Below are 24678 nucleotides of genomic sequence, written 5' to 3'. Positions count from 1 at the left end.
ATCCTCCCAATCAACACGGTTGCGCACTCATTGCCCAGGCAGCAAACCTGACCTCGAGCTGCCTTGCAGGTCGGCAGACAGTTCACCCGCTTTCCCGGGGCTGTTTCTGGCCAACGAGATGGTGTCCCTCTGATGCATGTCACCCTTCATGCTCCGAAATGCAACCATTTCCAGCCTTGTGGACCCCGAGGGGGCGCCCTGGCCTGTCCTGCTCTGCCTGTGCCCCTCCCCGTGTCCCAATGCCTCCGACCCCCTCCGCATCCCACGTACGAGTTAAAACGGCACCAACACACCCCCTCCTTATCCGTCATCCCATTTGCCTTCTCCCAGAACTGACAATCGTAACTGCTCTTCGCCCAATGCCCTTGGCCTCTCGCCATTGAACCTGCCTCCATCATGATCCCGACGGATAGGGGAAGACGACCCCTGCGGGGTAACGATGATATGGATGACGACGACGGAACCTATTACAGTGACGGAGGGAGCAGTTGCAGCTACTCTATCTTTTCGTACGACGACTTCTCATCGCGAGACAGACAGGACCGGGGCCCCGTATTGTGAGTGTTCCCTCGACCCCATCGATTGCTGGCATCGGCGTGCTAACGCGTGGCTCGCCAGTCGTCTCAAAAGCGGAGAGCAGGACAAGGCCGTCTACGAAGCATGGAACGTTTATTACTATCCCGGCAAGCGGGAGGCACTCGACGGCCGGAAAGTGCTCGGAATTACCTCTCAGAACTTCGAGGAGATACCTAGCCGCACCGAGTTGAGGCGCCAGCCGTCTGCGCAGTCAGAACTAGCAGACATGCATCTGCGCGCCATTGAGGATTTCAAGACGCAACACAAGCGGTGCTGGGCCACGCGAGCTCTCCGTGGAAGGGGCAAGACTTACGAGCAGGATCTCGACGAGAGGTGTCGCGGCGTCCCCGCCGACGTCAGAAAGACCGTGACGGACCTCCTTTTCGACAAGGGTAGGGCAACGTCAACACGTTACCGGACGCGAGCCTGGACGGTCGTCGCGATGCGGGAGCAGCTGCAGGATCGCTTCGCTAGCACCGACTTCGCGGACGTGAAGCGGCACAAGGTCCGCTTTTGGAAGAACCCCAAACCCCAGGAACACTTGCTGTATACTGTGGTCATCCGAGGAGCCGAGACCAAGGTTGTCCCGGCCGGTGAGGACGGCCTTGCCACCTTCTCTCCAATCTCCAACCCCTGGATGCACTGCGACGATGACGAAAGACGCCGCAGAGCACGCGAGGAACGCGAGCGACGTGACGCCGCTCGCCAGAAGAGGCGCACGTTGTCGCCGTCCTTCAGAGCTCCCTCCCCGTCATATCGGGCCCGGTCCCCATCGTACCGCGCCCGTTCCCCGTCATGCGGAACCCGGACGCGCTCCGTCTCGCCACCCTCGTACCGCAGCTGGCGGGGCCGCTACGACTCGCCGCCGCCGTCAGCCCGATACTCGCGCAGCGACACGCCTCCCCCGTACCGGTCCTCCAGCCCGCGCGCGTCCCCACTCCCCAGTCGCTCCCCTAGCGTCCGCATCCGCGTCGTCCCGCGCTACACCCCGACCAACTTCGACGACACCCCCTTCCCCCCAACCCCGCCTGAATCATACACCCCGCCCCCGGGCGTATCGGCGTACAACCGCCCCTGCACGTTCGCGCCGCCGCCGGCCTTCCCCTCACCCTACACGGCCCCGACGATCAGCCCCTTCCAGCCGCGGCTGCCCTACCCGGCGCCGCAGATGCCGGTGCACCACCCAATGGCCAACAACCCCCTGCCGACAACCGACACCAACCCGCCCACCCCGGCAACCTGCCTCGGCTGCCGCACCACGCGTGCGCCGCCGTGCGTCCACCACCCACGAAGCATGCTCTGCCGCAAGCCCATTCTCTTCCACGCCGGCCTCCCCTACCACCCGCCGTGCATCCCCTGCGGGACGTCACCGCCCACCGGCCCAACCTACCCCCACACGATCATCAGCACGGGCATGGGACGATACCCCCGACCCGTCAACTCGCACCCCAACCTCAACAACAACCACCTCACCACCACCAACTTCACCACCACCCGCCTCCCGGCCTACGACATCCCCCTCTCCCGCTACATCCCCCCGCACCGCATCCCCCACCAGCCACAACCCCCCCTACCCGCCTCGCACCCCACAAACAGCAGCAGCATCAACAACTGGTTCCCCGACTCTCCCGGGCCCATGCCGCCGGCGCCGAACCCCTTCTCGCCGCTGTCGACGCCGCTGCTGACCAGCGTGGGCAGTGGGTCAAGTGCGGGTGGGTCGAGCCCCGCGCTGTCACACGCTTCGTCGTCGTCGCCGTCGTCGTCGTCGTCGTTGTCGGGTGCGCGGACGCCGGTGCAGGAGATCGAGGCGGGGGTGGAGGTTGTGAGGGTTGATGGGGATGGGGAGGGGGAGGGGGTTGGTGAGGTGGGTGGGTTGGAGTAATCTGTAGGGTGGTCTCTCCTTTTCTTCTTCTTTGGGTCGTTTGGTATGTTTGGATGGATGGATGGGGGTTGGTGGGTGTTTTTCGGTTGTGGCAATCGCGTTTTCAAGGAGGGTTTTGGTGTGATGATGTGACACGATTATTATGATGTTTTGTTTTGTTCTTCATGGTATACTTTCGGGGTGTATTTCGGTTAGTTGGCCGTTTTATCAACATGAGTTTTGCTTCGCAAATAATCGTTTCGAAGATGTGATATGTGAGAGAGGTGCGGTGCTTAAAATGTGGGTGCACGCGACCCGAAAAATAGACCCACTCTTTCATGAAGGAGGCCCCACTCTGCCGTCCAATGTGGAGAACCTGGCCCCTTCAATTCTCAATTGGCAGAAAAATTTCCAGACTTCGATTCAACCACCCACTCACCACAACAACACCATCCCGTCGACGAGCACCTCCTCCAACCGCAACCATGCATCTGATGTACCTCCCCGAGAGCAACGGCTCCGTCCGCCGCTACACCCTGAAGAAGGTCATGGATGGGCAGGTGACCAAGTCGGCGCACCCGGCACGTTTCTCCCCCGACGACAAGTGGTCGCGGCACCGCATCGCCGTGCGCAAGAGGTTCGCTGTCCTCCTGGCGCAGCAGAGTGAGTTTACACCATCCCTTGCGCTTTTATGCTGCTTGGCTGAGGCTAATACTGTGGACAGAATAAATGCGTGGTGATTGATACCTGTTGGGGTTGGACAACGAGCTAGGAGCGCAACTTCCAAACCGACCACGGCGACAATGCGGCCAATCCGTTTGGATCATGAGTCGAAGCCCGGCCGAAGATCCAAAGCGGTGAACTCCGAAAAAGGCCTCGGCTGCTTTGCCCCGGATTTGCGCCCTTGGGCACAGCGAACGATTGAAATCGCTGGCCAGTGAAAACTCTGGTGGAACCGATGGCGGGTGATGTGAGGAGGCTGTACGCACGCGCCTTGGACTCGGGCGCGGATACAAAAATAGGGTGGCGTTGTTTGGGTCGGGGATTTATATTCATGGCGTTATTCGGTCTTTACATGCTTGCTTCGTCAAGCAAGAATACAATAATTGCATTGACACACGACGGTGCGCCGATTCTGAATATTCTTGTGGTATCTTTGGCCTCTACTCTACCATCATTTCCTTTTCTTGGCGTTGACATTGCGCCCTGCGCCAACCTTGATCCTCCCGCCTCCCGAGTTTCTGGTACCACCGAGGATGCTAGGTAGATAGTCCTGGTCCATGAAGTCGCGGGTCTTCATCCGACGCTCCTCGTCCAACCGTTTGGTGTACTCCTTCTGGTCTTCGGCCAGGATCAACTCCTTACCCCATCCGTTCTTACCGCCTCCTTTGGCATTGCTCTTTCCGCTCGCTGACCCATGGGTCGGCTTGGGAATACTGAATACGTTGCCCCGGTTGTTGTACTGGAAGTTCTTCTTGAGGTGGAGCGTGAAATTGCCGCCGGAATCGGTGCTACACGAAACCCGCGTCAAAGTGGGCTGTCCGCATGACGGACAAAACTGCTTGGACATGTCCCTGCATATTTTGAAGCACCCGTGGCATCGCAAGACCCAGGTTTTGAGGTATGTTATGCGGGACAGGCCCGGATCCAACAGGCTAGGGTCGTTAGCACGTCCTTGCTCATCGTGCACAGTGTACTTACTTCAAGTTTATCCTCAGAGCAACGTTTCGCATAGCCATATCGCCGGTGATCAAGGCTGCCTGCAGCACGCGTTGTGCGGTTTGGGGTGCAGTGTGCGCATTTTCCCTTGCCTGGTACTTTTTGATGTTGCTTGGCGCTGTGGTTTTCTGGTCAACGACTGTGCTCGCAAGTTTCGTTTTAGAGCAAACCAACTTATCCATTCTCCATCACCGTCATCATCTTCCGATGACTCCTCCGCATCTTCAGGGATGTCGTCCTCGGCCGCAGCTGCATTCACATTAAGCCTTTGTAGTTGGTCGATAACCACTTCGCTTGTCGCTTTGTCGGACGGAGTAACATCTTCTGCAACATCAGGCGTAGCATCATCCTGCACCTTGGTCGTCTCTGAAGTTATGGTCGATGCTTCGGCATCTGTTGACTCTCCCGTTTCGGTTGCCTTGGTGTCATCGGCTCCATCCTCGACCTTTCCTGGGGGCTTCCCATTCACGCTTTTTTGGTTCGGCTCCCGCCTTAACCGCCACTAAACCGCTTTGTCAGATAGGTGCGGCCCCGACCCAGTCCACTAGAACGTACATCACCGCCGTTTCGCTCAACCTCCAAATCGTATGTCAGGGCAAGAAGGTGAAGATCGGGTTTCGAGAGGACCTGGAGGTCACCGGTCTTCCGCGCAAAGGTGGTGACGAACTGGACGGACTCGGGTCGAGGGGTCCGGAGTTTGAGGAACGGAGATAGGGTCGTCTCGAATCGGGATCTTGTTGCCGCGTCGCGAACTACTCTTGGGTTAGCATGAGGGCGCACGGGTCAAGCAAGAGCACAGCTGGCGCACTCTCTGAAACCACGGCGGGGATGGTATAAAGCTCGTCGGCTTGAGCGAGCAACGTCGAAACAGTTGGGTCGTTTTTGATGATAGCGTTGGCATCTATGACGAGGGAATGGATTGGCTTGGAAGGCGCCGTTGCTGGTGTCGCCGGGGACGGCAAGGACGATGCGGAAGCGCTTGTCGCTGTCTCGGTCGTGGTGGGGGTGGGGTTCAGCACGTCGCTCTGTGCTTGCGCAACAGGTTCGCTTGCTGGTATCTCCATGTTCGGGAGGGTTGCGATATCGAGTACAAAAAAATACTTGGAAGCGCAATGTGACGGCCGAGAGGATGGAGATTTTCGCCCAGCACAGTCTTCAAGCTGTGTCGTCAATGCCCAGGATCGAGAAGCAAGGACCCCTCGATTTTCCAAAATTCAGGTGGGGGCTGCAGGTGGCAGAACTTTTGCAAGAATTTGGGCGGTGAGAATTCGTGCTTGGGACCCACTCTTTGGAGGCTTGCAGTTAACCCAACGCAATCCCCGAGTTTTAATGCTGTCACCAGTTTGATGTACTCGGTTATGCTCATTTCAGATACACTTAATTGCGCCCAGTTCAGCACAGTCAATAAGATACTGTTCAGTAAAGCTGGTGGGACGTTACTCTAACCCAGGTCCTAACCCTATCCCCAGCCCTATCCCTGACCCTATCCCCGACCCTTACCTGAACCCCAACCTCATGCACGGGACTCACACCTCGTCCACGCAAGCCAACACGAACAAAATATATCTAGGTACCGGTTAGGCCGAAAGAACGAGGGATTAAGTGGTAGACGTGGCCATTGGTGAATCCCCACGCGGGGGTGCCCAATATATTGAAACCACGCCGAATCGAGAACGGAGCTGAGGCCGGAGGGCCTGCGGCTGAGAAGCCCAATACATAGAAAAAAAGGGGTATATATAACTAGGTATGGTCTGAGGCTCGTGTTCCCCTCCATTTGTCCCGTGCCGACCCGTCGTCTTTCCATTTTCTTCGGTGCTGTTAGAAATCTCAACGCTCGTCCTTTCATCATGGCTACTGCATACCAATACGAACGGCTTACACATGACGACGAGATCAGACTGCTGCACCTGGAATCAGGGTCCGGTGATGACGTCCATTTTGCCCTCTATCCGGTCAGGTTAGGTGACAATCCTCCATACGAGGCGATATCCTATTGCTGGGGTGATCCAAGCGACACTCAGATGGTGTATTGCGACGGTAAGCCACTGCATATCACTAAGAGCCTCTATACGGGGCTCAAACGGCTGCGGAAGGAGAATGCGGTCCGAGTTCTTTGGGCAGATGCAGTCTGCATCGACCAGAAGAACACCTTGGAAAAGAACGTGCAGGTTGGTCTCATGAGTCGCATCTACTCGCAACCAAGCTGTATTCTCATTTGGCTGGGTGACAATACTTCCGGACTCGAGGGTCTCCACGAGTGCATCCAAGGAGCCCTCGGGGTCCTGCCACCGGAGCATTTTGAGTTCGAGAAAGTGTACCCCATCTCCACTAGGATATTTCGGGAAGCCAATGTACGTCCTTCTGTTCTTGACAAAGTTTAATAACACGGACTAATACCGTCCACCGGGCCTAGGAACTGCGAGCAGCCGGAAAGCCTAACTTCGTCGACCATGACTGGCGTCCCATGACGAACCTCGTGCATAGGCCATGGTTTGACAGACGGTGGATCATCCAGGAGGTTACACTTGCGGACGACAGCGTGCCCAGGCTCGCAATATGCGGACACTTTGAGTTCTCGTGGAACGATCTAGCGGCCGTGGCCTACAGACTGGCATCATACGGGATTACTCCGCTCCTCGCCGGAATGTCCACCAGTAAGTCATGATGAAATCTGACTCATCAAAAGATAAAAATGTTAACATCACCGAACTACCTAGTCAATTCTCGCGCTCCCTACATGCTGTCGTTCCTAGCCGAAGGCGGCAGACCCATTTTGATCCTCGTGGCCCTTTGCATGACCTACCTTCTCAAGACGTACCGAAAGACGGGGAATCTCGTCGACAGCGTGATCTCCACCTCGCTGTTCAAATGCGGGTTCCCACACGACCACCTCTACTCGCTGCTGAGCTTGCCGCAGAAGCCAAGCGGCGTCGTGGCGGATTACCGCCTCTCCATCGAGGAGGTGTGCATGCAATTCGCCGAGACGACACTTATCTCGGACCAGAACACAAGGCTGCTAAGCCTGGCGCCGCACACGACCATCGAAAGCGAGCATCGGGACGGCCAGCGCCTCGTCTTGCCTTCGTGGGTCCCGGATCTGACGTGGCAGGGGGCTGTGAACCCGCTCGTGTCCTACACCATCCGACCGCAGCTGTTCCATGCCGGGGGCAAGGAGCCGCCCAACATTACCATGTCCTCCGACCGCAAACGGCTACGTCTCAGAGGCCGTGTTGTTGACAAGGTTGCGACTATGGCAAGAGCCCAGGTCGACGTGCCCTGGCCCACCGAGGAAGAAGTCCGGCCCAAAATTGGCTTCCACGCCCTTGTCAAGAAGCGTCTGGTGAACTGGCTGCAGGAGTGCTACGAGGTTGCCGGGGAGGGGTATGCGAGGAGGAAAACAGGACAAGGGGAGGTCGCTACTGAAGAGAGTACCGAAGAGGCCGGGCTGCGCCGGTCCTTTCTAGAGACTCTTCTCTGCGGCATGACCATGATGCGGGATCCCATACCCGAGGAAGCGTTGATGGCGACGCAGGTCTACGTCGACTATCTCTTCGCTTGCTTCACCGACGACTTTGTGCTGTCGGAAGAAGTCAGGGAGACTCTGCTGACATATGGGCCACTGATCGAGCAGTCGCTCTTGGGCATGGCTGAGGCTCGGTGCTTTTGCCGGACGGAACAAGGCCGGCTGGGTCAAATACGTGCCGATGCAAAAGCGGGCGATCTCTTTGTTTGTATTGTCGGCGCCGAGGTGCCCTATGTTCTGCGGCCTAGGCCTGGCAAAGAGGGGGTTTATACGCTGATTGGTGATGGCTTTCTCCAGGGCGCGATGCAAGGCGAAACATGGTCGGATGCGCAATATGAGACCATTGATATTACGATCGAGTAAGCTAGGTAGTTAAACTCAGAGTGTCAACTAATGTTCATGGTGTTTATGAGAGAATGGGACGGAGAGGTTGAAGGCAGTGGCTGCACTTGACCTTGACATCAATGCCAATCAGCATCCAGGTCTTCCTGATTCTTCAATCCTTTTGCACTGTGGTCCCAGCACCATCAACTCTCCATCCAGAACCGAAAAAAACGAAAGCCAATTGCAGCAGGATCTGTGGCTGGCTCTGTTGGTACCGAGCTGGGCGTCTTCGCTTGGGTCCAGAACGGAGAGTGGGGAGAACGTCCAGGGCGAGACTCGAGAAAGCTTTGGCCGTTCGAAGCGAGGTGGCTGCCTGGCACAAGGCCGAGCTCGCTGGCAACTCTCCTGATTTTCTTTTCAACTTTTTTCCTCTTGCAAGACTTGGAAGTCAGAATCCATTTCCAAACGCCGACGCAAACCCCCAAATCCCCGCCCACAAAACCACAATGGACGCCCTAACCCCCAAGCAAAAGACGCGACTTCACGAGGTCGCCGACCTGATGCTCACCATCTTCCAAACGCTCGCCCGCATGCGCTACCTCGAGCCCGAATGGATCGAGCCCGGCCCGCACGACCTCGGCGCGCTGATGCCGCTCTACGCCTCCCTCGACATCGACCCGGCCATCGTCTACCTGTACACCATCCTGCCCTACCTCAAGCCGCGCGTGGCGGCCGGCGTGCACTTCTTCCACGGCGGCGACTACATCGACTTCCGCGACGAGGAGCACGCCGTGCAGGGCCGCGACCCCATGCACGACAACGACCCGGCGCTGGCGCTGCGGCCGTGGATGACGCCGCTGTCGCGCGTCAGCAATCACCGCACCGCGCTGGTGTACGACGCCAGGCGCCATGTGGTGGGTGTCTATGCCCAGATGGATTGCGGCAGCTCGGATCCGAACTTGTATGAGGGCGTTGTCTTCTCGAGGGAGAAGGGGGAGCGGGAGTACGTCAAGAGACGCGAGGACGGAACGGAGGAACTCTGCGATGTGGCGGAGTGGGAGAGGCAGGCGAATGGGTGGGGTGATGGCAGCGAGGATGGCGATGATGATGACAATGAGGACGAGGACGACGAGAATGAGGATGAGGATGATCAGAATGACGATGAGAATGACGACGACGAAGAAGAAGAAGAAGAAGAAGAAGAAGAAGAAGAAGAAGAAGATATCAATGACTGGGACGAGATGGACGCTCGGAAGGCTGGTAACGTCCTGCGAGATATAATCCGTTGGTACCACGAGCTGTTCGAGATCCCAGGGGGGGGTGAGAACGATGGGTGTACGTGGGACAAAGAGCTCGTGGGACCGATATATCGCAAACACGGCTGGCCTGGCGAGGAGTTTGACGGGGACGCCTTCCTTGTGGACAAAGCCCGTGCTGAGGCTGCTAGGTCAGTCAAGGAAGATGCAGAGCGGCCATTAAAAGAACTCAAAATGCTCAGGTATAAGTTGGAGTGCCACCGGGAAAGGGAGGAGTCGGCTATGCCGGAACGGCAAAGGAAACTAGCGGCCGCAACAACTCTCGACGAGGAGTGGGTTGTTCGGTGGGAAATCTGGCAGGTTGAACGGACGATCCAAAACCTGGAAAACAAGATCAAAAGATCAGAAGACTCAATAGGCCCGAGCGGGAGCCGCTTGGCCGCGGAGGATCTGCCACTGTTGGAACTTAACAAAGTGCAAACCAACTTTCTAGATACAAAAGCACGATTGGAAAGGTTGAAGATGGCCACTCTTGATCCTCGGATGACAGAGGACGAAATCCGCTCCACCGAGAAAGAAACCGCAATTTACGAGAAGGCATACGCCGCCAGTTTGGTTGACGCAGAGCGCCTCTGTCCCGGCAGGGTTCCCCCATTCGGGTCGAGGATCGAGACCAGCCACAAAACGTGGCTGACGACAAGAATCGTGGATACAGAGGCGGATATTGCAGAGGTCCGAATCTGGATTACACAACTCCCGGATGGCGCCATTGAAGCGAGAAAGTCAGCTGAAGAACACGCCGAGCGGTTGGAGATGGACGTCGGGAGGTGGTCAAGAGCGCGCCAGACCTATATCGATACGATAGAGAAGCTGCGGAAAGAAAGTTCGGATTGATCTCATTTGGGAGAAGAATCTAGTTCATTTTGTAGCCTACCTTACCTACTTAGGTTCTAGGTTAAATCAACTTCAAGAGGTTGCGTTGTTGGCAGCTCTATGAACGATGCAGCTCCTAGGCGCTCGACGGTGGCGGCGACAACGACCCATGATTGTCCCAACTGTTATCCTGCGACATGCCGGGTCGAGCTCAAGCTGGACAAGTTGCCAGTGCCACAAAACCATCTCCAGGAGGTCTATGAGCAAGTTTTCTCCTCCCATGGCACAAGGAGGCGTTGGTGAGATCAAGGGTTGGAACGAGGTTCTCAGAGGAAGAAGGTGTGTTACACATCCGTGACCGTGCCGTTACCTACCTATATATGGCCGTTAAAAGAGCGAGTCAATGTACCGTGGTTCATGGAGGCTTGAGGCGCGAACTAAGAAAACCCCCCCACAGGGCTTCCACACCCGAGCATCACATGCATTGTTCGCACTTCGCACCCACGGATGTTCATAATAATAGTAATTTAGATCGGGCCACGCTAGTCCAGTACTACCAGAGCTTTCGTGGATCTATACCCACCTAGGTACCGTGGATAACGGAACTAAGTACCTACCTACCTTAGGCATTCTTTCATATTTAGGGGTTTCACTACTTCATCCCTGCCCCTCCAACCAGCACCCGTGATCCAGGGGCTGGGACGAGTCTCGCGTGTGCATGGATCGTAAACCTGGATCTGATAGGCGATGCCTTGGCGGTTGCTGGTCGCTGCGAGGAGCCCCGCTTGCATGAAAAGGAGATCCACGAAGCTCTCGTATTGCGCTGCATCAGCCACGGTGGAGAACCGGCATGCCCGAATCGGGCGGTTACTCCCGTTAGCTTGCCTTATATACTATATATAAACTGGAGGTGTTCTCTCCTTAGCTCTGGGTTCATGACCTTTCCTCCCGTTATCGAGTTTGCGCCAGACTCCAGTCACTCTTTTCATTTTCCTGGGAAATAGGTACCTATAAAAGTTTCACTCATCTGCGAGCCAACTTCATATACGTGGTACTTAGATATACGTCTACGGTACACCTACGGTCCACCTACGTCGACCATGGCCCGATCAGCTTTCCTGGCCTCAGCACTCGCCCTTCAGGCCGCCACTGGCGCCTACGCCGCACCCGGTACGAGGTTGAGCACGAGGGCAGTTCGCCGCGACGAGCCTCCGGTTTTCGATGCGAAGCCCTTCCCCGCGGGCAACGGCACGGACGAACCTTATGTCCCTCCGCATGTGGACTCGCCACACTTCCGTCTCTTTCTCGGCCCAGCAAGCGAGGGGGGTGCCGCGGAGGGGCTCCAACCCCTCGAGGCAGCCTACGACTGCTTTGTCGGCGAGCTTGGCTGGAACTCGACGGGTCTCTCCATCAACGACCCCAGCGAGCCGTACTGGAAGACCGAATTCTTCCTCCAGGCACAGATAGCCGACGGCTTCGGCGGCTTGACCCACTACGGCACGTCCACGGGGCGGGCCTGGGTGCAGCTGCTGGACGGCGAGCTGCACTCACCGAGCCTGACGGTGCACGAGCTCGGCCACGTGCTGCACTTCCACCAGGGCAGCAGCTTCTGGGGCGGCATGGTGAACGCGCAGGCGTGGGCCGAGGCCGTGGCCAACTGGATCGCCGACACGTACCTGACCTCGGACCTCTGCGCGGCGTCCCGGGCCAAGTTCGGCCAGCCCGCGGGCGATTCCGTCTTCCGCGTCTACAGCACCGTCGGCGACTCGCACCTGACCATCGTCGACGCCACCAACAGGCAGGTGGGCAACCACTACGAGGCCTGGCCATTCTTCCACTACCTGGTCGCCAACCCGGACAGCTGGCATGGGCTCGGGCGGGACGCGATGCTCGCGCTGATCCGCAGCACGGCGGCGGCGGGCTCCGATGACGACGACACGCCGCTGCACGCGCTGCAGCGCGTGCTGGGCGGCACGGCCTCGGTGCGCGACGTCGTGGCCCGCTACTGGGCGCGCATGGCGTACGTCGACATCGCGCACCCGCAGGCGCAGCGCATCTTTCAGGAGAACAAGGCGTTCCTGAACCAGGCCAACTTCGACAAGGTCGCCGAGGGCCGGTATACGGTCAAGAGCGACCGCGCGCCCCGGTACATGGGCGCCAGCATGGCGGTGCTGGTGCCGGCGGCGGCGGGCGGCGGGAGGGTGGCGGTCGACGTCACGACGGCTGAGGCGGGGGCGCCGTTTGTGGCCACGCTGTCGGTGCGTGATGCGGCGTCCGGGAGCGTTCGCTATGTGGCGCTCGCCGACGACGGCACGGGGTCGGTCGACGTCGCGGCCGGGGAGGAGGCTACCTTGGTCGTGGTCAACGCGCCCGAGGGGCTGCTCAAGTACGACGGGAGGAGCCTGGCGGGTAGTGAGGCGAATAAGGGGCTCGGCTACTCCTTTACGGTCACCGGTGCGACGGTTTCTATGTATTAGTTTTGCTGACTTTGCGCCGCGGTTGCTGCTAATTACACGTTCCTATCGTTATGCTATGATGTCATGATCTCATCCGTGACTGAACTACCTACTAGCTACCTACGTATCTTACATCGGTACTACCTATATCGACAGAGCATTCTCCCTCCCCTTCTCACCACCCAATGACAGACGATGGCCCTCTCCCAACGAAGCAAGTCACGGCCGGGGTAACTGCGACAGACTCCGTCGCCCATTGCTAAATTTGGCGCCCGCGTGCTGCTTTGGTTACCGAGGTACATATTTACCAAGGCATCAAAATGACGGCTACCTACCTAGGTACTTGGCCGTACGAATGATATGCGTACGACATAATGAGTGGTCCTCTGGTCAGAGGGCCACGGTCACAGTTACCGCGAAAAAAGGGTCACTTGTACAAGTGAGGAAAAAGAAATAGAATTGCCCGCCCGATGACCCCTGAAAAGTCCCGAGCCTCTGACTAAAATACAAGGACGCGCAAGGCGGACGAACGCAACGAAGAAACGGAAAAAACGACAATCCCGGGCGCCTGGCCCTCTGGTCAGCGAGAGGCTGACGCCCCAGTTCAATCATTCCAAGCTACCGGAGGCACATGCCATTCTCCCTTACTCGAGGTGACAATATTTCTTGTAAATATCGCCAAAGTCGGGCTCCTTCTTGCCGTTGGCGTAGAGGGATTCGTACCGATCGCCCATGACGTAACGTTCGACGCGTTCTTTAACAGTATCATCCCCGTGCACATCGTCAGGGCTGCGGTACCGAGCTACGGAATCATCGGTGCACTCCCATGGTACAGGGAGACGGGCATAAAACCGGGCCAGCCCGTCGTTGCCGAGCGCTGCCAGAGGCTGCGAGAGGTGGAGATAGGCTTCCACGAGCGTCTCCACGTCCCGCTTTGTTATGCTGCGGTAGTACGGCGAAGGGGTGTCGCGGGTCCCCTGTGACACTGCCAATCGCAAGGTCAGCGCCGGCGGGTCGATCTTGCCGCGGAGCCAGTCGACCGTAGCCCACCAGTCCTGCATAACGGGGTGTTGTTTTTCGGGCCAGCTGCCAGGGCGGTACGGGGGGAACATCAGGTCGAGGAACCGGAGGTGGGCAAGGGCGCACGTGGGGACGACGTTCCGCAGGAAATCCGAGGCGGCAAACCGCTCGAAAGGGTAGGGATACGTGGGCACGGCCCCACTGTGCTCGGTGAACCCAAGCACCGGCAGCACCCAGGGCGGATTCAACTTGTGGTCGGGGACGGTGAAGCGGTTGCCGGAGAAGAAGACGAACCGGGCATCGTCGCAGAGGGCGCGGCAGACGAGGAACAGAGCCGGCCCCGGCGGGGCCCAGCACCGGCAGGTAAACGAGAAGGCGGCGTGCAGGCGGCAAAAACAGCCGCTGACGGTTCGTTCAAGGTTACCTCTGTTGATATTTGTCTCATCTCCGCAGGAAAAGAATTGACTACCATAGGACGGTTGTGGATCGCCAGCACGCCATCCCAGATACGCTACTGTATACGCGCGGTGTTCCCTAGTCCATATCACGTCCTTTGTTGGGGTGATGAGATCTGTATATTCGAGAATTCGTATGCGGAGCTCGCGCGGAAGAGCTGTCAGCGTGGTGGCCGTATTCGACGACGGGTTCGAAATTGGCGTCGCGGCCGCCCCTACAGCGTGAAAAAACGGTCTCTTGGGCAAGCCGTACCAAGGCAGGGTGTGGAGACGTGGCTAGTCGTATATTACATTCCCGTAAATAAGACCGGGGAAGGCGACGGAGAGGACCAACGACGCCCTCGGCTATGTCTAACGCTTGTGGGTGTCGCGGGTCAATATCGCAAACTAGCGAGAGGGCGAGACGGCCAGGAGTAACGTGTGATAATAGATGAATGGCAGCTGAGTGCCAGTCAGTCAACACGGAGTGGGCTGCGGCAAGCTCGCCATGGTGGTCATCTGTGGAAGGCGGACTCAGAAGGGGCGACTGGTGGTCGTCGTGCCATCCTTTCCAACAGGAAATGCCTGAGACGGCATACTCGAAGTTGCCCTGGAGGCAACATACCCAGCGGTCTTCGATGACCCGCTGGTGACATGCAGACTCGTTGATGACAATCTTGAGGTGAGAAAGTGAGAGAAGTGCTGATGGGGTGAGATCGCAGAGAGCCTGGAAGGAGGTTCGGGCACCGGCCCGTCGGGGCGGGGTCGGGTCGGAATAGTGGAGGATAAACAGGTTGGTCGAGTAAAGGAGGGCAGCTGCCTCGGCGTAAAGGTCCCGACAACAGAGCAGCAGACCGTGGAAGAGGTTCGGGTAGGGTGCGTAATTGAAGTTCTTAAAGTCACTTTCGAACTCGGCCGTCCCGCCATTCAAGGCGAACGTGTAGGGCTGGCCGTCCCACGAAGCCAAACCGAGGTAACGGTAGATGCGGTGTCGAGTGTCCTTGCTTAGGCGTAGAAGGGTCATGTTGGGCAATGGCGACATCTGGGATTCGGGGAATTCTGACATGTCGACGGCGCAGGTTGCAGCGCAGTTTTGTCGCGTAGTTTTGTCGCGCCGCTTAGGTTGTTAGGACACGTGCCAGTATTCAGGCAAGCAACTTAAGAATTTCGGCAGAGGAAAGACCACGACCACGACCCTCACTGGCCGCTTTTCAAATGCGCGCGGAGCCGATCCCGGGCACTCAGGGTTAGGGAGGTGGCAGGGTTAGGCCCAGTCCAACGAAGGGGAAGACAAACATCCAATCATCCAATCATCCAATCATCCAATCATCCAATCATCTAACTAATGCCACGAAAGGCGTTATGATGGGCCCGAAAATGAGCCATGAGACGAGATGGTGCGGCGTGGCCCGAAGACTGTTGAGTTGACCAGCGGTCACGACTGACCAATCTTACTCCTTCATCCTACCTAGGTACCTATAGGACAGGGAGAGGATCCTTAATACCTATAAACAACGCTGTTTCTTATTGAATTATTCAATTTTAAACTATTGGCTGTCCAAAATGGGGCGGTCTTGTCTCGTAGGTGGTATGTACCTGGTAGGTACTAGATACCTGGCACCCAAGGTACGCTTCTACAGCCCATGCAGTGCCCGCTCTATAGTCCATTACTCGCACAAGAAAACACGCCCCTCACCGCTCCGGTCTCGAACTCGATGATGATGCTCTCGACGGTGGCGTACGTGCCCACGGTGAGGAAGAAGACACCGACCAGGATGATGGCAACGTTCAGCGTCCCGAGCAGGTAGCCGGCAACGGTGTGCTCCTTCACGACCGCCACGCTTCCGTCTGCTTGGCGCATCCGGAAGTAGGCGACGCCCCAGAATATAAAGCCGAAGAAGCTATCGAAAAGCGAGCTCATGAGAGAGAGCACTGGCATACATTAGCTAGGTCGTCAACGAGGAAGGGGATAAAAACGTACAGGACGAAAAGAACGGGATGACCTGAGCGATGATGAATGCCAAAATCCAGGTGGCAACTGCGATGTCGGTTAATTCAATTTCTAATTTGAGAGAGCTGATAGATAGACGGAGGGGAGAGCACTTACGCAAAATGGACGCCCAGGTAGCCCAACCAACAAGGGTGTGCTCGCTCTTGTGACGCGAGTTCTGGAAGATACGGAAGAAGATGAAGCGGGCAGATACCGACGCATACAGCACGCCGAGGAAAATGATGGTCGGTATCATGAAAGAGAAGGACACCTTCTTGAACAGCGGCTGCAACGAGCCAAAGGCCGGGGCCGTCATGTACTGGTTGCCGACGTAGGCGTAGACGACGGAGCCGACGACGCTAAACAAGATGATCTCGGCGATGGTGCAGGCCCAGAGCGCCTTGGGGAAGTCGCGGGGGTCTTTCATCTCGGCAATAAAGGAAGGCAGGGTGATCTGGCCGATGAAGGTGTAGCTGATGTTGAGAAAGGCACCGAGGCCGTTTACGATCGTCGTGCCAAGCACCGGCGAGGCCGTCACGATAGGGTTTCCGCCGATGGCTGCTATGCCGGCGGGGGTCGTGTAGTTGGAGCGCACGTCAAATCCCGCCGGGTGCGACTGGACGGCTGCAAAGACGGTCGCTAGGAGGACGGAGATGAAGGTAAAGAAGGCGGACGCGGTGCCGATCTTGGATAACATGTCGAAGGTCCGTGGAAGTGAGAAGATCCAGCAGATGATGGCCACGACGATGCCGAAACTGACGGTTCGGCATCCTACCTCGTCGGCTTCGGTCATGGTGTTAAGGTACTTTGCGCCGACCAAGACATGTAGACCCTGGATAAACTGCGGAAAGGAGCCGGGTTAGCCGTGGCCTGTCCAAAAGCTGCAGAGGGAGTATACTGGGTAGCCGAGCCCGGGTACGCACCGTATTATTGAGGAGGAACATGACGGCCGTAGCCCACCACGCCCACTTCTTGTTCCAAAACAGCATCTGGCCAATATCACAGACATCGCGCACCTCGGGGTGACGCAGACAGAATTCCCAAAGCACCAACGATCTTCCGCGGCGTTAGAAAAATGGCGCCAACGGAAGTCGCAGGGCTGTGACTTACGTGTATAGGACGATGCCAGAGATTACAACGGTCAAGATCAGCCTGTTTGTTGTCAGCCGTACAGATCTGTATAGCTGAAAATTTCGGCACCCGAGGCAAGGTGCCTATTGACGCCGGCAGTCACAACTTACCCTGGGACAAGGCCAAGAACGCTATAAGACCAGGGGAAGCTCATGATAGCCTAGCACCACAAACGCGTTTAGTATTCGAATCGACACGCCATGGGCGGTGGTCATCCAGGAAGGTGTCGGGACGTACCAAGCAAATGTACTCGGAGAAGAGCAATCCGGCTGTCTAGACGTCTCATTGTCAATACCAATTAGGTACGTAAGGAAGAAGGCGGTCTCGCGCAACACGCACTTTTTGCCAACTGCATGTCCGGTATTTGATAGCACTGCCCAGGTCGTCGGCCAGCTGCTTGTCCAGGATGGCGGCACTGCTCTGGTCGGTGTCGGAGTCGCTCGTACCGATTGAGATGCTGCTGAGGACCGGTCCGATGCGCGGCCCAGCGACGGTATCTTGTCCGCCGAACCACGACGACCAGCCGGTCGGGTTTGGTACCTCGGTGGCAGAGGTCCGTCGATTGTCTCGGTCGTCTCGAATCCCGCCATCGTCTGGAGCATTCTTCTTCTCGTCGTATCCGACCCGATCGGGTGAAGATTGGTGCGACATTGTCAATGAACTTGGCGATCTTGGTATTCCAATCAGGGTGAGGGACTGAGAGTGCCGAGATGTGCCACAAAGCTTAAAATCGGGCCAAGAAGCTTGGTGTTGTGGACGACCAGTTTTTTGGGCAGGCACTGCAGCATGGCAGATCTTGCAGAATCTTGCAAGAATCCTGTATTGGGACCCCAGACAGTAGTGGGGGCACAGGCATCATCGTCATGCAGGATTAAGATCACGCCTTTGCGCTAAGTCGTTATCCTGGTAATCAACCGCAAACGTGACCACCGACAGGCCATGGCCGCCGAATGATGCGAACGGCTCGACTGTTGTTGTTGGTTGAATCCTTGTACAGACCTTCCGCAATTGGTCGCTCGAGGCACCTGAACGATTCCGTCAAGAACTTGAAATGTCCGTGACCCCCACGAATGGGAATGGGAATGGCAACGGCCTGAGCGCCTCACCAAATAGCTTGTGCACGACCGAGGTCAATCGGGACGATGCGAGTAAGCCGGTGTGGCCAAGAAGTGTTCCATTCCATCGCACTTCGGGCCGGCGGCTTTGATGCGCGATGCGGCCGGCTCGCTTTCTCGGGATGTTGTATGTGTATGTGTGTCTTGCCCATCTGTGCTGTGTGTCGGGTATAAGGACGGATTGTCGGAAAAGGGGGTGCTGGTCACATCTCGGGTCAAGCGGTAAACCCTCTGATGCTATAATGGCGGTAAACTTCCGAGTCAGTTACCTGCCTTCGTACACATCTTGTATGCCAACTGACGGCGGCTGCTGGAGTCAAGCTCGCCGCAGATCGAATACCTATAACTATTTGGGGAATCAAATCGAAGTCAAACAAATCAAACCGGGTGGGCCGCCATATATAAAATAAAAAAAAGAAATTTCATCTTTGACTTGGGTCTATTTGAATATTGAACCTGCCACTCCTCCACATAGCGTGGCTCGGACTTCCAAGACACCAGAGTAACCGTTCCCTCTGCAGCCTCGGCCACCACAAACTTGACCCTGTGGAACCCTGACCCCTGGCTGCCCACAACCGGGTTTATTTGCGGGGACTTTCCATCGCCGCTTTTACCGAGGCCAGAGCCGAGCCGATTAACCAACCATCGACGAGGGCTGGTTGGCATGCCTGCGGGGCTTTCGGGGCCGATTACAAGACCGTTCGATTTAACGGCGAGTACCTAGGTAGTTGATATCCGATAGCGAGGGTACCTAGTTATAGGTCAGGAGAGCAAGCACCGAGAGTGTCTGGAAAGGGGTTAGGGTTATTTCTGGAGGATGGGGGTGGGATTTGTTCAAATTTCAATAAATATAGGATAGAGAAATCAAACATGGCCATATCGAGGCCAAATCAAATGAAATCTGCCCTCGAATTCAATTTATTTGGTGTGTGGCGAGCCTTGGCCGAATTACTCCTACTCCCTATCTGAACGAGGGAGAGTTGGAGTTGGCATTTGATGTTAACGATAACAGTGAGTCTGAGTCTAGAGCAACACCACCTGGCACTAATAGCAAATTACTCATGGCCCTTCTCTCGGTGCTACATGCGTACAAGTCTAAGTGATTTGTCGTGAGATCATAGTCTTGTCCCTAGGTAAACACTCGTAGACCACCGATTCTATGAGAGGGCTATGGCGGGGGGACTGCGGTCGAGTACCTAGCTAGTTCACATGTCAAATGGCATACTCATTCATCCCAAGTCTTGTTGGGCGCCTTTTTAGTGGTCGTAGTACCTAAGGTACCTATATGGGGTACTCCTCGCGCCGGACAAAACACTGTCATGGGTAGTTCCTCAACGGAAAGCTTTATTGAGTGTTTGCCACCCTCTTAGCGCGTATTTTTCGAAGCGTCAAGCCCCTTTATTACCCAATTGGTGACGGCTAGAGAATGTACCTGGGGTACTTGGCCGTGATCAAATTCTTCGAGATTCCACACCGTCTAGAGCTGTTGCTGGTATTCCCGGTGAGATTGATGTTGATTTAGATCGAAAGCATGATTAGCTGAGTATTGCGAGAGAAATTCCGTTACTTTGCGGTGGGAGGAAACAGACGGCATAAAGAGATGGCGCGTCATATGCAGTCATGTCAGCCTGCAGGACCCTTTTGGCGAACTCTATCAAGCAGGAGAGACTTTTTATTCCCCACAGTTACCTAGGTGAGCTGACGGGAGAGTATCAATGCTGTGTCACTGGAACGACCAAGCCGGGAACGTACTCCAGGATAGAAATCTGTGTGATGGGGGTTGTGTCTGGAGGGACTTTGCCGGCCGTGCTAAGGGTCAAGATACCACCGAACATTGAAAACACATTCGGACCCCAGCCGGAGATTGTGGGGTGTGTGGGCTAATCCAAGTGCCACCACCATCCTAAAGTATCAGGGCAATAGTACATTCATACGCATGATCAAGCAGAAGCGATGGGTCACCAATGGCACACCATGGTGGCTGCTGTACCACATAAATCTTATTCAGCCTTATCCGCTCGTGGGTGAGATTCCGGTCTCTTGGTATTTTAGGCTAGCTTAGCGTTGGCTTTTCTTATTGTTTTACACACGAATCATCTACCATCAGTTCGGTACGTGTCTGTCTGCACAGGATCTCTGAGACGGGTAGGTATGTATCACAGATAGAGTAGGCTGTTGCCGGCGAGCTTTCTGAAAGTTGGTAAACACAACCGCAGATCACAACCACGGTTTACTGCACGCAATACCGTGCATATCCTCCTTTCTTTCACCCCATCCCCGTCCATCTTTCGGACCGTGCGCGAGCGGGCCAGTTCCGGCCCTGTTCAAAGTTGCCCTATGGCAATCCGCGCGGGAAAGCCAGCCCATTCCATACCCTGACCCCGGCACGACATGGAAGTAGACGCTGGTGGACACCAAAATTGTGACACGATGTGTGTAGAGGTGCTCAGCCAGAACGCTGGAGTTGGAGTCTCGGAAATCTCGGATGAACCCAGGGCCAGGCTGGGCGGACAATGTAACGTAACTTTCTCACTGCTGAATCGAGAAGGAAACTTACCCGATTTGGAGATAGCCCAAGGCGTTGGAAAAGCTGGAGCCGAGCTTGGCTACAGCTGGCAACGACGTGTGCCAAGGGGCTTGCGTTGCTGGTGGCTGCATATACGAGCCGCCTCGTGGTCGCTCGATATTGGCGACGATGACTGCCCATGAGCCAACTCTTTGCGCAGCGGACCGCCGGCTCAAGGCCACTCGTCAGACGGTAGAATGCGAGTCCGCCGGTAATGGCGCGGCCATTAGACTGGAGGGTCTCACACATCTCACACCGAAGAGGAAAGATGGTGATACCGTGATACTGTTCTCCCTGTTACTTCGCTGTCTGCATCGTGAATAAGGTCCGATTGGAAAGTCCTCACCAAAGCTCACCTCATCATCGATGCCACCCACTTTCGCACTCCATCATTCAGCCCCAGAGGGCTGCAGCTTGGCCGAGTGGCCGACTGTGCCTGCAGTGGTCTGATACCCAAACCGGCTAAGATCAACGGTTAACACGCCACAGCCGGAACGCCATGCCGACATCTCGTGTCGGCGCAGCCCGCCGCCTCCAAGACCTTGGGCGATGCAACGGCACAGGGGAGCCGTGACGTGAGGGCCCGGCTCGTCCCCGCACCCCGGAGTCGAAAAAGGCATGGGAAATTGATGCAGCGCAACAATACGGTACGATGTACATCTGTACACGTCCGACAAACTGACAGTCTGGTCCCGTTCGCAGCCGTCGTCCTGGGAATACCGTGGTGTTTGCGGCACATGACTCCCCAACCTCCTGCCTTCGTCAAGCATCAGGCTACATTGGGCAGGAAGCGGCGGTGTTGGCTTGGGTCCCCCGCTCCTGCTTTCGTATTTGCCGATCTTCCTCACTCGAGGGAATGGATGGTGAGCATGGGCGGAGCGTGGACCAACAAGCCGTTGCCGTGGTTCTATTTCGGGGTTGCAGAACGGGGTAGGCGACAATGAGCTGCCACCTGGATGACGAGGTGAGGTTCGCTTCGTCCTCGCATGGTCCTCGCAGGTCTATAAATCACCTCCCTCCGCTGCCGATCAATCGAGAAATAAAGACATCATTCACTCACAACATCACAACATCACAACCAGACCTCACAATATCCCACCACCACAAGCCGCACTGCACCTCGCACAACCAATAAACCAAACAACCAACCTACCAACACCATGCTCTCCAAGGTCACCGTCCTCGCCCTCGCGGCCGCCGCCCCCCTGGCTTCGGCCCTGGGCCTCGCCACCGTCGCCAACAGGTGCGACACCGACGTCTACGTGTGGTCGGTCGGCTCGGCGGTCGAGGGCCCGATCCAGATCGCCAAGGACGGCACGTACGGCGAGTCGTTCGTCAAGGACGAGGTGACGGGCGGCAAGGCGCTCAAGGTGACGCTCGAGGCCGACGGCCTGTACACGGGCGCGGCCCAGACCGTCTTCGCCTACAGCCTCGACGGCGACAACGTCTGGTACGACCTCAGCGACGTCTTCGGCGACGCCTTCGTCGGCAAGAAGGTCGTCGTCTCCAGCGCCAAGGAGACCTGCCCCTCCATCATCTGGCCCACCGGTGTCCCGCCCGCCGGCAGCCAGGTCAAGGTCTGCACCGCCAGCGAGGACGTCACCCTCACCCTCTGCGCTTAAGGGGTTTGATGTCGGGTGGAGGAACAAGGGCCGGGAGAGACGGATCGGCCGTGGGAAAGAGGAGTAATGGAGTCGGGATATGGTGATACATCACATATGGGTTTGGGCGGGAGTTCTGTTCTTAACATTCCTTGGGACTTAGAGGTCTGATTACTACTAGTACATAGAATACTATTATTCTATTAATGCTATCTCAAATCGGCTTATTGCTACATCAGTTATAAGTACCTTGAGGCTACGTGAAGAAGTGCAGTGACAGATGCGGAACTCTGGTTAAGAGGAACGGTGCTTGAGGTCAGTACCTACGTAGGCAGATAGTTAGGTAGCATTGGTCAACCATACAGCTAATGGGAATGCCTCCTAAACGATCCATGAGCCATTACTTGTAACTACTAGGGTTTCTAAAATCAACACGAGGGTCCATACCTGTTGTTGAACAAGTATATCTTGCATTTTAGTTTTCTCAATGCTCCCAATGAAACTTGAACAGGGCACCCCAAGTTTCCCCGACGAGTAATATGTCTAATGAATGACGGGAATAATCTCCTTTTACAGGGGGTGCGGTGTTTTCGAATTCCCCTCCCAGTGGTATGAGGGAATTAAAGATGCAGTTCGAACTGTGTAATAACACATAAACACCAACAAGCAGCACTGTTCCAACCAACGCGCATGAAGCGCATGCACCCTTGAGGCCTTCATCACCTGTGACCTCTGCTTCTGCCTCCGTCAATGGGAACTTCTACACTTTCACACTTGAAAGGTTGACAGAGGGTCTAATTCGGGATTTACCATCCAAGCTCAGCGCAGTATTGTTAGCCCAGAATTGTTTTTGTTAAGTCCCTGAGGTACTCTAATTTGTTATTAGCATGGGATCGACGGGCAGTAACACATCTCAATTCCCTACGTCGTTGAGCGGGGTCGATGGATTGGATTTGCAACACAGCGACGCCATCACCCGTGCGGTTCTTCGTCTTCTCGACACGGAACTTGCGGTACAGACCTACGGTCAAATCATCGATGGTGTTCCCCTCTGCGACGTTGCCCGCGGCCAACAAGGTCATCGAGTCTACAGAGGTCACCCCCTTGAGAACCACAATACTCTTTGTCCAGGGGTCGTGGACACTGTCAAGCAGTTCCGAGCCGATTTTAACATGGAGAGGTTGAAGTTCGACACAAAGGTGAAGGGGACATTCTTTTATATTAATAGACCCCAAGCGAGGTGTTGACGGTTCTACAGCTACTTGAAGCATTCCAAGCGGCAGCCCCGAACTCACGTCCATTTCAGCTTCGCCTCATCGAGCTCACTGCCGTAACCGTCCACGAGATTGCCGTTATTTTGCACAAGGGGAAGATGCGACTACACGATCGGCACACTACCGATCCCAGGAATTCGGTCGAACAAGTGACCCGGTGGCGACGACAGGTTGAACAAGACACCGGGGACAGCAGGTACCCCCCAATCCGACTACTCGGACCTTGGCCAACACTCTTCACGCACCCGCAGTACTGTAATTATCCCGAGTATCCCGATGGTCTGGCCGACAATGTGGGCTACTGGGCCGAAGACCAGATATTTGGTGGCGTTGTGCTCTTTGACCGGTCGCAGCCGTGGAACACGCCAGTAGCCGACACGCTTGCGTCTCCTGAGCCCAACTTCTATTTGCACCCTGCGAGGTACGAAGTCACGCGCCGGCTTTGGCAGGTTAAAGACGAGGAGCAACTGGCCCTATTGGACTTTATGCTCTCCCCAGCCCCCGCGTCGTCCTCTCAGCCGGCAAACGCCCCCCTGCCCCTTCTTCCAACATTGGACCACAGAATACGCATCGATCCTCATTATGCCATGTTCCGCCATAAGGTTTATAGGGATATATGGGAGCGCCCGGAACCCACAGACGAGGATTGCTACTTTTGGGATCGCCGGCCACGGAACTCACTCGATTACCCAGAGTTGGAGGATCTGTTCAGGAGACTTGGAGTGACTCGACTATAAAGCGTCCAGATTATTGAGTACCTCGATTTCCATGTCGGTTCAACGTATTCTCACCCGGGCACTGTAGGTAGGTAGGGGGGCAGGTAGGTACCTACCTCGGTTGGTACCTACCTAGGTAGTCAGCTGGTTCCGATCTCGCTTCGGTTCCAATTTCAATTCACATAACTATCCCAGGGTGCTGATGGTTGTCCCTCCCCTAAGGCTAAAGCCGTCTTAAGTGCG

General features: G+C 56.2%; 10 protein-coding genes across 10 annotated transcripts; 7 read left to right on the top strand and 3 right to left on the bottom strand.

Moving 5' to 3' along the window:
- Positions 1-139: 139 nt before the first annotated feature.
- Positions 140-2510, top strand: B0H64DRAFT_123462 (uncharacterized protein). The gene is made up of 2 exons (XM_062797998.1): positions 140-557; positions 619-2510. Exons 1-2 carry the CDS (start codon positions 397-399, stop codon positions 2456-2458), a joined length of 2001 nt encoding a protein of 666 aa, XP_062660893.1. The 5' UTR covers positions 140-396; the 3' UTR covers positions 2459-2510.
- A 412-nt stretch (positions 2511-2922) lies between these two features.
- B0H64DRAFT_440849 (nucleolar RNA-binding protein) lies at positions 2923-3177 on the top strand (the record flags this gene model as incomplete). Its single annotated transcript, XM_062806512.1, has 2 exons — positions 2923-3104; positions 3162-3177. The coding sequence occupies 2 exons, from the start codon at positions 2923-2925 to the stop codon at positions 3175-3177; spliced, it is 198 nt and encodes a 65-aa protein (XP_062660892.1).
- Positions 3178-3560: 383 nt separating this feature from the next.
- Positions 3561-5382, bottom strand: B0H64DRAFT_392034 (Nin one binding Zn-ribbon like-domain-containing protein). Its single transcript, XM_062803518.1, has 5 exons — positions 4965-5382; positions 4712-4908; positions 4331-4658; positions 4139-4274; positions 3561-4092 (listed from the first exon to the last, which is right to left on the bottom strand). The coding sequence occupies exons 1-5, from the start codon at positions 5218-5220 to the stop codon at positions 3612-3614; spliced, it is 1398 nt and encodes a 465-aa protein (XP_062660891.1). The 5' UTR covers positions 5221-5382; the 3' UTR covers positions 3561-3611.
- A 621-nt stretch (positions 5383-6003) lies between these two features.
- Positions 6004-8042, top strand: B0H64DRAFT_457485 (heterokaryon incompatibility protein-domain-containing protein; the record flags this gene model as incomplete). Its single annotated transcript, XM_062807377.1, has 3 exons — positions 6004-6507; positions 6570-6810; positions 6874-8042. 3 exons carry the CDS (start codon positions 6004-6006, stop codon positions 8040-8042), a joined length of 1914 nt encoding a protein of 637 aa, XP_062660890.1.
- Positions 8043-8509: 467 nt separating this feature from the next.
- B0H64DRAFT_319976 (uncharacterized protein) lies at positions 8510-12609 on the top strand (the record flags this gene model as incomplete). The annotated part of the gene is made up of 2 exons (XM_062800447.1): positions 8510-10142; positions 11192-12609. 2 exons carry the CDS (start codon positions 8510-8512, stop codon positions 12607-12609), a joined length of 3051 nt encoding a protein of 1016 aa, XP_062660889.1.
- A 419-nt stretch (positions 12610-13028) lies between these two features.
- B0H64DRAFT_392025 (uncharacterized protein) lies at positions 13029-15235 on the bottom strand. The gene is made up of 2 exons (XM_062803517.1): positions 14336-15235; positions 13029-14298 (listed from the first exon to the last, which is right to left on the bottom strand). Exons 1-2 carry the CDS (start codon positions 15106-15108, stop codon positions 13233-13235), a joined length of 1839 nt encoding a protein of 612 aa, XP_062660888.1. The 5' UTR covers positions 15109-15235; the 3' UTR covers positions 13029-13232.
- A 359-nt stretch (positions 15236-15594) lies between these two features.
- On the bottom strand, positions 15595-18290 carry B0H64DRAFT_392023 (amino-acid permease). The gene is made up of 8 exons (XM_062803516.1): positions 17503-18290; positions 17401-17436; positions 17274-17323; positions 17143-17184; positions 16956-17088; positions 16150-16873; positions 16024-16080; positions 15595-15974 (listed from the first exon to the last, which is right to left on the bottom strand). Exons 1-8 carry the CDS (start codon positions 17812-17814, stop codon positions 15700-15702), a joined length of 1629 nt encoding a protein of 542 aa, XP_062660887.1. The 5' UTR covers positions 17815-18290; the 3' UTR covers positions 15595-15699.
- A 61-nt stretch (positions 18291-18351) lies between these two features.
- B0H64DRAFT_392022 (uncharacterized protein) lies at positions 18352-18826 on the top strand (the record flags this gene model as incomplete). The annotated part of the gene is made up of 1 exon (XM_062803515.1): positions 18352-18826. A coding segment is annotated over exon 1 (307 nt), but the record flags the coding sequence as incomplete, so codon positions are not given.
- A 2983-nt stretch (positions 18827-21809) lies between these two features.
- Positions 21810-22628, top strand: B0H64DRAFT_123356 (uncharacterized protein). The gene has a single exon (XM_062797997.1). The coding sequence runs from the start codon at positions 22005-22007 to the stop codon at positions 22464-22466; it is 462 nt and encodes a 153-aa protein (XP_062660885.1). The 5' UTR covers positions 21810-22004; the 3' UTR covers positions 22467-22628.
- Positions 22629-23119: 491 nt separating this feature from the next.
- B0H64DRAFT_392019 (uncharacterized protein) lies at positions 23120-24632 on the top strand. Its single transcript, XM_062803514.1, has 2 exons — positions 23120-23644; positions 23704-24632. Exons 1-2 carry the CDS (start codon positions 23333-23335, stop codon positions 24454-24456), a joined length of 1065 nt encoding a protein of 354 aa, XP_062660884.1. The 5' UTR covers positions 23120-23332; the 3' UTR covers positions 24457-24632.
- Positions 24633-24678: the final 46 nt, after the last annotated feature.

This window comes from Chaetomium fimeti (genome assembly GCF_033439085.1).
Source record: "Chaetomium fimeti strain CBS 168.71 chromosome Unknown B0H64scaffold_3, whole genome shotgun sequence".
In the NCBI taxonomy this organism is placed as follows: Eukaryota; Fungi; Ascomycota; class Sordariomycetes; order Sordariales; family Chaetomiaceae; genus Chaetomium; species Chaetomium fimeti.
Note: the sequence above shows the minus strand (reverse complement) of the source record. Positions and strands in the feature narration are given on the sequence as shown.

What these genes read in the sequence shown, in the direction of transcription:
- B0H64DRAFT_123462 (XM_062797998.1), top strand. Translation starts at nt 397, where the DNA reads ATGATCCCGACGGATAGGGGAAGACGACCCCTGCGGGGTAACGATGAT. An exon ending in CAGGACCGGGGCCCCGTATT is followed by an intron (nt 558 to 618) that starts GTGAGTGTTCCC and finishes GTGGCTCGCCAG; the next exon opens with TCGTCTCAAAAGCGGAGAGC.
- B0H64DRAFT_392034 (XM_062803518.1), bottom strand. Translation starts at nt 5,220, where the DNA reads ATGGAGATACCAGCAAGCGAACCTGTTGCGCAAGCACAGAGCGACGTG. An exon ending in CCCCGCCGTGGTTTCAGAGA is followed by an intron (nt 4,909 to 4,964) that starts GTGCGCCAGCTG and finishes ACCCAAGAGTAG; the next exon opens with TTCGCGACGCGGCAACAAGA. An exon ending in GCTCTGAGGATAAACTTGAA is followed by an intron (nt 4,093 to 4,138) that starts GTAAGTACACTG and finishes TAACGACCCTAG; the next exon opens with CCTGTTGGATCCGGGCCTGT.
- B0H64DRAFT_392025 (XM_062803517.1), bottom strand. Translation starts at nt 15,108, where the DNA reads ATGTCAGAATTCCCCGAATCCCAGATGTCGCCATTGCCCAACATGACC. An exon ending in TGTAATATACGACTAGCCAC is followed by an intron (nt 14,299 to 14,335) that starts GTCTCCACACCC and finishes CTTGCCCAAGAG; the next exon opens with ACCGTTTTTTCACGCTGTAG.
- B0H64DRAFT_392023 (XM_062803516.1), bottom strand. Translation starts at nt 17,814, where the DNA reads ATGTCGCACCAATCTTCACCCGATCGGGTCGGATACGACGAGAAGAAG. An exon ending in TCTCCGAGTACATTTGCTTG is followed by an intron (nt 17,324 to 17,400) that starts GTACGTCCCGAC and finishes TTGTGGTGCTAG; the next exon opens with GCTATCATGAGCTTCCCCTG. An exon ending in GTTCTTGGCCTTGTCCCAGG is followed by an intron (nt 17,185 to 17,273) that starts GTAAGTTGTGAC and finishes GACAACAAACAG; the next exon opens with GCTGATCTTGACCGTTGTAA.
- B0H64DRAFT_123356 (XM_062797997.1), top strand. Translation starts at nt 22,005, where the DNA reads ATGCTCTCCAAGGTCACCGTCCTCGCCCTCGCGGCCGCCGCCCCCCTG.
- B0H64DRAFT_392019 (XM_062803514.1), top strand. Translation starts at nt 23,333, where the DNA reads ATGGGATCGACGGGCAGTAACACATCTCAATTCCCTACGTCGTTGAGC. An exon ending in GGTTGAAGTTCGACACAAAG is followed by an intron (nt 23,645 to 23,703) that starts GTGAAGGGGACA and finishes ACGGTTCTACAG; the next exon opens with CTACTTGAAGCATTCCAAGC.